The following is a 9,961-nucleotide window of genomic DNA, read 5'->3' on the forward strand; positions in this document are numbered from 1 at the left end:
TCACAGTCACGCCCTGTGACCCCCCCAGATCCCCAAGCCACCCGTGTCCCCCAGTGTCACCTCTCCCAGCTCGGTCTCCACAGTGACATCCCACTGATGTCCCATTGACACCCCTGTGACCCCCCCATGTCCCCAAGGTCCCCATAACCTCCTTCATGTCACCTCTCCCATCCTGGTCTCCACGGTGACACCCTCCCATGATCCCAAGGTCCCCGTGATGTCTCTCAAGCCCTGTGCCCTCCCCATGTCCCCAAGGTCCCCGTGACCTCCCGTTGTCACCTCTCCCAGCTCGGTCTCCACGGTGACATCTCCCCAATGTCCCATTGACACCCATATGACCCCCACATGTCCCCAAGGTCCCTGTGACCCTCACCATGTCCCCAAGCCCCCTGTGACCCCAAGGTCCCCCTGACACCATCCACGCCCTGTGACCCTCCCCATGTGCCCAAGCCCCCATGATGTCAAGGTCCCCATGAGCCCCCCATGTCCCCGAGCCACCTGGGGGATGGACCCTCACCCGCCCACTGACCCCCGATGGACCTCCAGTGGTCATTGATTGACCCCCATGGCCATTGATTGATCCCCATGGTCATCCCAGACCCCACGGTGTCACCAGCACCGCGTCCGCCATCTGTCCTGGGGACAATGTCACCTGGGGGACAGACCCTCACCCGCCCACTGACCCCCGATGGACCCCTGTGACCATTGATTGACCCCTGTGGTCATTGATTGACCCCCATGGCCATTTATTGACCCCCGTGACCCTCGATGGACCCCCGTGGTCATTGATTGACCCCCATGGCCATTTATTGACCCCAGCGGCATTGATTGATCCCCATGGTCATCCCTGACCCCACGGTGCCACCAGCACCGCGTCCGCCATCTGTCCTGGGGACAGCGTCACCTGGGGGATGGGGACGGACCCTCACCCACCCGCTGACCCTCGATGGACCCCCGTGACCATTGATTGACCCCCGTGGCCATCCCTGACCCCACGGTGCCACCAGCACCGTGTCCGCCATCTGCTCCGTGGGGACACTGGCACTCGCGGGGGACGGGGAGGGGACAGGGAGGGGACAGGGAGGGGACAGGGAGGGGGACAGACCCCGACTGCCTTTCGCCCCCCACCCCAAGTCCCCCGGTTGCCCTCACCTGGAGTCTGTAGGTCTGGGAGGTTGGATGGAGGGATCTGGGGGGACACGGAGGGTGAGGGGCTGCGCCCCACAGACCCCTGTGCCCCCCACAGACCCCTGTGCCCCCATAGCACCCACAGCATTCCCATGCACCCCATAGCCCACCCTCTGTGCCCTATGTGACCCCCCCACAGTAAAGCATGCCCCTGCCCCATATGTGCCCCACAAGCCGCCCTGTGACCCACAGAAACACTGAGTGCCCTGTAACCCACAGAACCCACAGCTTTTCCATGCACCCCACAGACTTCTGTGGGGCAAGAACAGGGGGGGCCCTTATTTAGGGGATTCTGTGGGGCAGGGACAGGGCAGTCCATTTTTAGGAGATTCTATGGGACAGGGACAAGAGGGTCTCTTTTTTAGGGGATTCTGTGGGGCAGGGACAGGGGGTCCCTTTTTAGGGGATTCTGTGGGGCAGGGGGTCCCTTTTTAGGGAATCCTGTGGGACAGAGGGTCCCTTATTTAGGGGATTCTGTCCCTGTGTCCCCCACAAATCCCCTGTGCCCCACAGATCCCGCAGGCTTCCCACGCGCCCCACAGATCCCCCGTGTGACCCATGACCCACCCAAACACTGCGTGCCCCACAGACCCCCTGCGCACCCCACAGACCCCACAGCCTTCCCACACACCCCCTGTGCCCACCCCAAATGCTCGCCCCCCACCTCAGTCTGTGCCCCACAGCAGCACCGTTGGCAGCCCCGCGGCCCCACAGCTTTTATAGGGCGGCCGTGGGGGGAGGAGCCGTGGGGAGGGGAGGAGGGGGCTGAGAAAGGAAGGGGAGGGGGCGGCCCCACCCTCCCCCACCCCCCCCATGGGGTCTCTGTGGTGCTGAGGGGCCTGAGCCCCCCGCGTTTGCCCCACAGCGTGAGCTGTGGGGCAGATCGGGGGATCCCAGGTTTGGGGGGAGTTCTATAGGGCAGAGCCGGAGGGGTCCCGTTTTTGGGGGAGTCTGTGGGGCAGGGGTGGGGTGGGGGGTCCTTGCTGGAGCGTGTTTGTGGGGCAGGGACAGGGGGGTTCCTCTTTGGGGGTTCTGTGGGGCAGGGGAGTCCCGTTTGTGGGGGGAGTCTGCGGGGCAGGGCCTGGCAGGGCACATTTAGGGTCGTCTATGGGACCGGGGATCCCTTACTTAAGGGGTTTCTGTGGGGCAAGAACAGGGGGGGCCCTTATTTAGGGGATTCTGTGGGGCAGGGACAGGGCAGTCCATTTTTAGGAGATTCTATGGGACAGGGACAAGAGGGTCTCTTTTTTAGGGGATTCTGTGGGGCAGGGACAGGGGGTCCCTTTTTAGGGGATTCTGTGGGGCAGGGGGTCCCTTTTTAGGGAATCCTGTGGGACAGAGGGTCCCTTATTTAGGGGATTCTGTGGGGCAGGGACAGGCAGTCCCTTTTCAGGTGATTCTATAGGGCAGGGACAAAGGGGTCCCTTTTTAGGGGATTCTACTATAGGGCAGGAACAGGGGATCCCTTATTTAGGGGATTCTATAGGACAGGGGTCCCTTATTTAGTGGATTCTATGGGAAAGGGAAGGGGGTCCCTTGTTTAGGGGATCCTGTGGGGCAGGGGTTCCCTTATTTAGTGGATTCTGTGGGGCAGGGACAGGGGGTTCCTTATTTAGGGGATTCTATGGGACAGGGACAAAGGGGTCCGTTATTTAGGGGATTCTGTGGGGCAGGGGAAAAGGGGTCCCTTTTTAGTGGATTCTGTGGTGCAGGAACAAGGGGGTCCCTTTTTAGGGGATTCTGTGGGGCAGGGACAGAGGGGTCCCTTATTTGGGGGATCCTGTGCCCCATAGCGACACACCCCTGCCCTATAGAGGGGCCTGAGCCCCATAGAGACCCCCCTGCCCCACAGAGACCCCCCTGCCCCATAGAGGGGTCTGAACCCTAGAGAGACCCCTCTGCCCCATAGAGACCCCTCCTGCCCCATAGAGACCCTTCTGCCCCAGAGAGACCCCCGTGCCCCATAGCGACCCCCCTGCCCCATAGCGGGGTCTGACCCCATAGAGACACCTCCTGCCCTATAGAGACCCTCCCCTGCCCCATGGAGACCTCCCCCCACCCCATAGGGACACAGTGGGCTGTGGCTTTCCCCACCGGACACTTGGGACCCCCCCATGACACTTCTGTGCCCCCCACCCTGGGGACCCCTCCTCAGGAACTTCTGTGTCCCCTCCCCGGACACCTGGGACCCCCCTGGACACTTGGGACCCCCCCCCGGACACCTCCCTGGACACCTGGGATGTCACTGGACATTGGTGTGTCCCCCCTGGACACCTGGACAGTCCCGGACACCTGGGACACCCTGGGGACCCCCCCGGACACCCTGGGGACCCCCCCGGACACCTGTGTGTCCCCCCCGGACAGAGGAGATGGTGGAAGGTGGAGAGCACTGCTGGATGTGAGGGGGACAGAGGGACAGAGGGACAGACAGACGGGACATTGAGTGGGACAGAGGGACACGGGTGGGACAGAGGGACATTGAGGGGGACAGAGGGACAGAGGGACAGAGGGACAGTGAGGTGGGACAGAGGGACATGGAGTGGGACAGAGAGACACGGGTGGGACAGAGGGACAAAGGGACAGAGGGACACTGGGGTGGACAGAGGGACACTGGAGTGGGACAGAGGGACATTGAGGGGGACAGACAGAGGGACACTGGGGTGGACAGAGGGACAGTGGGTGGGACAGAGGGACATTGAGAGGGACAGAGGGACATTGAGGGGGACAGAGGGACACGTGTGGGACAGAGGGACACTGGGTTGGGACAGAGGGACAGACAGATGGGACAGAGGGACATGAGTGGGACGGAGGGACACGAGTGGGACAGAGGGACAGTGGGATGGGACAGAGGGACAGTGGGGTGGGACAGAGGGACAGACAGACGGGACAGAGGGACATGAGTGGGACAGAGGGACATTGAGGGGGACAGAGGGACAGTGGGATGGGACAGAGGGACATTGAGTAGGACAGAGGGACAGTGGGATGGGACAGAGGGACAAAGGGACAGAGGAACACAGGGGTGGGACATGAAGGGACATTGGGGTGGGACAGAGGGACAGTGGGACAGAGGGACATTGAGGGGGACAGAGGGACAGTGGGATGGGACAGAGGGACATTGAGTAGGACAGAGGGACAGTGGGATGGGACAGAGGGACAAAGGGACAGAGGGACACAGTGGTGGGACATGAAGGGACATTGGGATGGGACAGAGGGACAGTGGGATGGGACAGAGGGACAAAGGGACAGAGGAACACAGGGGTGGGACATGAAGGGACATTGGGGTGGGACAGAGGGACAGTGGGACACACAAGGGACATTGGGGGGGTCACAGCTGTACTGGGAGGGTCACCCTGGGAGGGTGACAGTCACGCTGGGGGGGTGACAGTCGCACTGGGGGTGTCACAGTCACGCTGGGGGGGTCACGGCCGCCCTGGGGGGGTCACGGAGTTTTTTCCTTTCGCTTTTGGCCGCGCTTTTCCTTTCGCTTCTGGAGGCGACACCGCGGCCGGGGAGCGACAGCGAGGTCACCTGGGGGGTCCCGGGGGGCGGGCGGGGGTCCCTGTCCCCTTCCCTGTCCCCTTCCCTGTCCCCTCCCGTGTATCCCCCTGCCCCTGCGGGGGCTCAGCCGGGGCCGCCTGCGGGCTGGGTGGCGCAGGGGGTGACAGGAGGGGACAGGGGGGGACAAGGGGGGACACGGGGGGACACGGACCGAGGTGCGGGGTTTGGGGGTCCGGGGCAGAGGAGGGGACACGGCCCCCACCCCCCCAAGGTGAGTCCGCTGGCTGCGGTGGCGACAAAAGGAAGTGGAGGGGACAGGGAAGGGGACAGGGCCACCCCCGCCCGTGCCACCCCCGCACCTGGCGACACCTGGGGACACCTGGGGACAGCTGAGGCCGTGGGGGGGTGGCGCGGGCGCCACAGGTGCCACCGCCACTCCCGTGCCACCGCAGCCACCCCCCCGTGCTGCCCGGGGCCACCGGCAGGACCGGTCCGGCCACCGCTGCGGGCCACCCGCGGGCTACCCCCGGGCCACCCGCGGGCTACCCCCGGGCCACCTGCGGGCCACCTGCGGCCACCCGCGGGCCACCAACCCCGCGCTGGCCCCGGGGCGGCCCCGGCCACGCAGCGGGACAGGAACGCGGCCGGGCGGCGCCGCGGTGACCCGGCGGTGGCGGATGTTTGTCTGTCCCGCAGCCTCCGGTGGCAGCGCCGCTGGCCCCGCTGGTCCCGGTGGCCCCGGTGGCCACGGTGGCCCCGAGCGCTGGTCCCGGTGGTGGTGAGTCCGCTGGCTGCGGTGGCGACAAAAGGAAGTGGAGGGGACAGGGAGGGGACAGGGCCACCCCCGCCCGTGCCACCTCCGCACCTGGCGACACCTGGGGACACCTGGGGACAGCTGAGGCCGTGGGGGGGTGGCGCGGGCGCCACAGGTGCCACCGCCACTCCCGTGCCACCGCAGCCACCCCCCCGTGCTGCCCGGGGCCACCGGCAGGACCGGTCCGGCCGCCGCTGCGGGCCACCCGCGGGCTACCCCCGGGCCACCCGCGGGCTACCCCCGGGCCACCTGCGGGCCACCTGCGGCCACCCGCGGGCCACCAACCCCGCGCTGGCCCCGGGGCGGCCCCGGCCACGCAGCGGGACAGGAACGCGGCCGGGCGGCGCCGCGGTGACCCGGCGGTGGCGGATGTTTGTCTGTCCCGCAGCCTCCGGTGGCAGCGCCGCTGGCCCCGCTGGTCCCGGTGGCCCCGGTGGCCACGGTGGCCCCGAGCGCTGGTCCCGGTGGTCCCGGTGGCCCCGGGGGCCATGAGCGGCGGTGGCGGCCACCCCGGGCCGGTGGCGGTGGCCCCGGCGGCGTGCGGAGGTGAGGGGGGGGGACTGGGAGGCGGCGGCGACAAGGGACAATGGCAGGGAGCCGGGAACTGGGAACGGGAACGGGAACGGGAACTGGGAATGGGAACGGGAATGGGAACGGGAACTGGGAACTGGGAACGGGGACTGGGAACGGGGACTGGGACGGGGAAGGGGACTGGGAACGGGGACTGGGACGGGGAAGGGGACTGGGAACGGGGACTGGGACGGGGAAGGGGACTGGGAACGGGGACTGGGACGGGGAAGGGGACTGGGAACGGGGACTGGGACGGGGAAGGGGACTGGGAACGGGGACTGGGACGGGGAAGGGGACTGGGAACGGGGACTGGGAATGGGAACTGGGAACTGGGAACGGGGACTGGGAACTGGGAACTGGGACTGGGAACGGGGACTGGGAACGGGGACTGGGACGGGCTCGGAGCTGGCTCGGGTGCCCGGGCACTGCCCAGCCCGCCGGCCATGGGCGCGGTGCCACTTGTCACCCCCGGGCACCGCAGGGCCACACCGGGGAGGGCTTGGTCGCCACACCCGGGAGAGCCCGGCCCCGCGGGGACAATGCCGGTGACACGGGGACAGCACTGAGGGGACAAGGGGGGTGACACTGCCAGCAGCACAGGGGCAGTGCCAGTGACACTGCCAGCACCCTGGGGACAATAGCCGTGTCACCGGGCCAGCACGGGCCGTGTGCCACTGCTCCCAGTACCGGGACAGAGCCTGGTGGCACCCCTGGGTTGTTGGGTGGGCACTGGGGACACTGGGATCGCTCTGGATAGACACTGGGGACACTGGGGACACTGGCAGTGGCCCCTTGGGTGGGCACTGGGGGCACCGGGGCCCCTCTGGGTGGACATTGGGGACAGGGGGACACTGGCAGTGACCCCTTGGTTGGCACTGGAGACACGGGGACATTGGCAGTGACTCCTCTGGGTGGGCACTGGGGACATGGGGACACTGGCACTGACCCCTTGGGTGGACACTGGGGACACTGGGACCCCTCTGGATGGACACTGGGGACATGGGGACACTGGCACTGACCCCTTGGGTGGGCACTGGGGGCACTGGGACCCCTCTGGGTGGGCACTGGGGACACTGGGACCCCTGTGGATGGACACTGGGGACGGTCCCCACAGGCTCTGGTGACACCGATTCCGCCCCGTGGGTGTCGGGGCTGTCCCGTGGCCGGAGGTGCCACACCTGGCCTGAGGCACCTGTGGCACGTGCCAGCCCTGCCACCCACGGCACCAGGGATGGGCTGGGGGCCCCTGGGGGTGCCCCAGTGCCCCCAGTATGGCCACATCCCGGTGTCCCATCATCCCAGTGACCCCAGTGCGCACTGGGGGCACTGGGACCCCTCTGGGTGGGCACTGGGGACACTGGGACCCCTCTGGGTGGACACTGGGGACACTGGGGACGGTCCCCACAGGGCCAGGTGACACCGATTCCGCCCCGTGGGTGTCGGGGCTGTCCCGTGGCCGGAGGTGCCACACCTGGCCTGAGGCACCTGTGGCACGTGCCAGCCCTGCCACCCACGGCACCAGGGATGGGCTGGGGGACCCTGGGGGTGCCCCAGTGCCCCCAGTATGGCCACATCCCGGTGTCCCATCATCCCCAGTAACCCCAGTGCCCCCCAGTATGGCCACATCCCAGTGACCCCAGCATCCCCAGTGTCCCCAGTATGGCCATCATCCATCCCCAGTGTCCCATCATCCCATGTCCCCAGTAACCCCAGTGCCCCCAGTATGGCCACATCCCGGTGTCCCATCATCCCCAGTGTCCCCAGTATGGCCACATCCCAGTGTCCCATTATCCCCAGTAACCCCAGTGCCCCCAGTATGGCCACATCCCCAGTGTCCCATCATCCTCAGTGCCCCCAGTGTCCCCAGTGTCCCCATCATTCCCAGTGCCCCCAGTGTCCCCCAGTACCCCCAGCACCCTCAGTGCCCCCAGCATTCCCAGTACTCCCAGTGTCCCCAGTGCCCCCAGTGCTCCCAGTGTCCCCAGCATTCCCACTGTCCCCAGTGTCCCCAGCATTCCCAGTGTCCCCGGTGCTCCCAGTGCCCCCAGTGTCCCCAGCATTCCCACTGTCCCCAGTGTCCCCAGCATTCCCAGTGTCCCCGGTGCTCCCAGTGTCCCCAGCATTCCCAGTGCTCCCAGTGCCCCCAGCATTCCCAGCATTCCCAGTGTTCCCACTGTCCCCAGTGCCCCCAGTGTCCCCAGTGCCCCCAGCATTCCCAGTGCCCCCAGTGTCCCCAGTACCCCCAGCATTCCCAGTGCTCCCAGTGCTCCCAGTGTCCGGCACCGTCCCACGCTGGGGTTGGCCAGCTGCAGTCAGCAGCAGCCGGGAGGAACTGGGGCAGGAGTCAGGCAGGTGAGGTGAGGTGAGCTGTCACCTGCCCAGGTGAGGTGTCAGTGACCCAGGTGAGGTGTCACTGGCCCAGGTGAGCTGTCATTGGCCCAGGTCAGGTGTTACCTGTCCGGCTCAGGTGTCACCTGTCCGCGTGCAGTGTCCGGCCCTGGGGGCTCAGAGCTGCAGAGAACCTGTCGGGCCAGCCCGGCCAGAGAGGACTCACCTGGACGAGGGGAGGGGCGGGACTCACCTGGACAAGGGGAGGGGCCAGGACTCACCTGGGCAGGACTCACCTGGACAAGGGGAGGGGCCAGGACTCACCTGGGCAGGATCAGGGGCTGGGACTCACCTGGCCGGGCTCATCCAGTGGGATTCACCTGGACAAGGGGAGGGGCCGGGACTCACCTGGACAAGGGGAGGGGCCAGGATTCACCTGGACAGGATCAGAGGCCGGGATTTACCTGGACAAGGGGAGGGGCCGGGGCTCACCTGGCCGGGCTCAGGGCCGGGCCTCACCTGGCCGGGCTCAGGGCCGGGACTCACCCACCAGGACTCACCTGGACAAGGGGAGGGGCCGGGCCTCACCTGGCCGGGCTCAGGGCCGGGACTCACCTGGCCGGGCTCACCCTGTGCGGGGTCCCGGTGGCTCCTGACCCCCCCCAAGCCCGGGGACAGGTGAGGGGGCGGCTGCGGGGGGCCCTGGGGGCTCAGGTGGCCACTGCTGGGGCCACCGGGACCACCGAGGGAGGGGACCGGAGTGACGCCTCCCGGCTGCACCCACCTGAGGTAGCCTCGGGGGTCCCGGGGACTCCGTGGGGACCCTGCGGGGACACCGAGAGGGGGTCCCGTGCCCGTCACCCCCATCCCGGCTGCCGCTGCCGCTTCCCGGACAGGGGACGGTCCCGGATGCCGGGGACAATTCGGACACCGGGGACAATTCCGGGCGCCGGGGACGGTCCCGGATGCCGGGACGCGGGGGACGGCCCGGCCGGGGGACATTCCCACGGTGGCCGCTGGGACGCGGGGGAGGGGCAGCTGGCTGTCGCAGGACTTTCCCACGGTGGCCGGGGAGGGGGGTCCCGCTGCGGCCACGTGAGTTTCCCACGGGGATCGGGACCTGGGGGGGTCCGGAGGTCCGGTGGTGGTCTGAATGGGGAGGGGTCTCGCTCTGCCCACGGGAGTTTCCCACACTGACCAGGACTCCCGGGGGGGGTCCCCCCCCATTTCCCACGGTGGTCACGGAGGGTCCTGCTGCATCTGGGGACATCCTCCCGGTGACAGGGACGTGGCCGGGGTCCCTCCCCCCTCACCGGGGTCTCTTCCCACAGGTTGTGCCAACTGCGCCCGAGCCTCCGAACTGGACCACGGGGACCCCCAGGACACCACGATGCCGTGGCCACCCCCGTCCACCCTGCCGGACACCCCCTTCCCCAGCCGGACGCTGGCCGCGGTGGCCGCGGTGGCCGAGGCGCTGCTGACCCCCGGCTACTGGGCGCTGGACCGGCTGCTGGCCCTGCAGCCCACCACGGCGCAGCGGGCGCGCTGGCGGCGGCACCGGGC

The 9,961-nt window shown here is 67.7% G+C and overlaps 2 protein-coding genes across 3 annotated transcripts in view; both read right to left on the bottom strand.

Annotated features, from left to right (window-relative positions):
- Positions 1-308, bottom strand: part of LOC120504156 (myosin-6) — a 21,221-nt gene extending 20,913 nt beyond the window's left edge. The window contains exon 1 of one of the 2 annotated variants that reach the window (XM_039713336.1): positions 280-308. The gene's annotated coding sequence lies outside the window, so the exon portion shown is untranslated. Of the gene's footprint in view, positions 1-60; positions 76-279 lie in introns of those variants that run through there. The other variant, XM_039713338.1, reaches the window with a different exon arrangement.
- A 4,898-nt stretch (positions 309-5,206) lies between these two features.
- Positions 5,207-9,668, bottom strand: LOC120504166 (collagen alpha-2(I) chain-like). Its single transcript, XM_039713352.1, has 6 exons — positions 9,183-9,668; positions 9,014-9,088; positions 8,807-8,834; positions 8,680-8,694; positions 5,717-6,104; positions 5,207-5,477 (listed from the first exon to the last, which is right to left on the bottom strand). The coding sequence occupies exons 1-6, from the start codon at positions 9,666-9,668 to the stop codon at positions 5,207-5,209; spliced, it is 1,263 nt and encodes a 420-aa protein (XP_039569286.1).
- Between the last annotated feature and the right edge of the window lie 293 nt (positions 9,669-9,961).

Source organism: Passer montanus, unplaced genomic scaffold, assembly GCF_014805655.1.
Source record: "Passer montanus isolate IOZ18808 unplaced genomic scaffold, ASM1480565v1 scaffold286, whole genome shotgun sequence".
Classification (NCBI taxonomy): Eukaryota; Metazoa; Chordata; class Aves; order Passeriformes; family Passeridae; genus Passer; species Passer montanus.

Coding starts and splice junctions, on each gene's coding strand:
- LOC120504166 (XM_039713352.1), bottom strand. CDS start 9,668: ATGTCCCCAGATGCAGCAGGACCCTCCGTGACCACCGTGGGAAATGGG. Junction 9,089..9,182: donor GACCCCCGAGGCTACCTCAG/GTGGGTGCAGCC, acceptor GGCCCCCCGCAG/CCGCCCCCTCACCTGTCCCC. Junction 8,835..9,013: donor CACAGGGTGAGCCCGGCCAG/GTGAGTCCCGGC, acceptor GATCCTGTCCAG/GTGAATCCTGGCCCCTCCCC.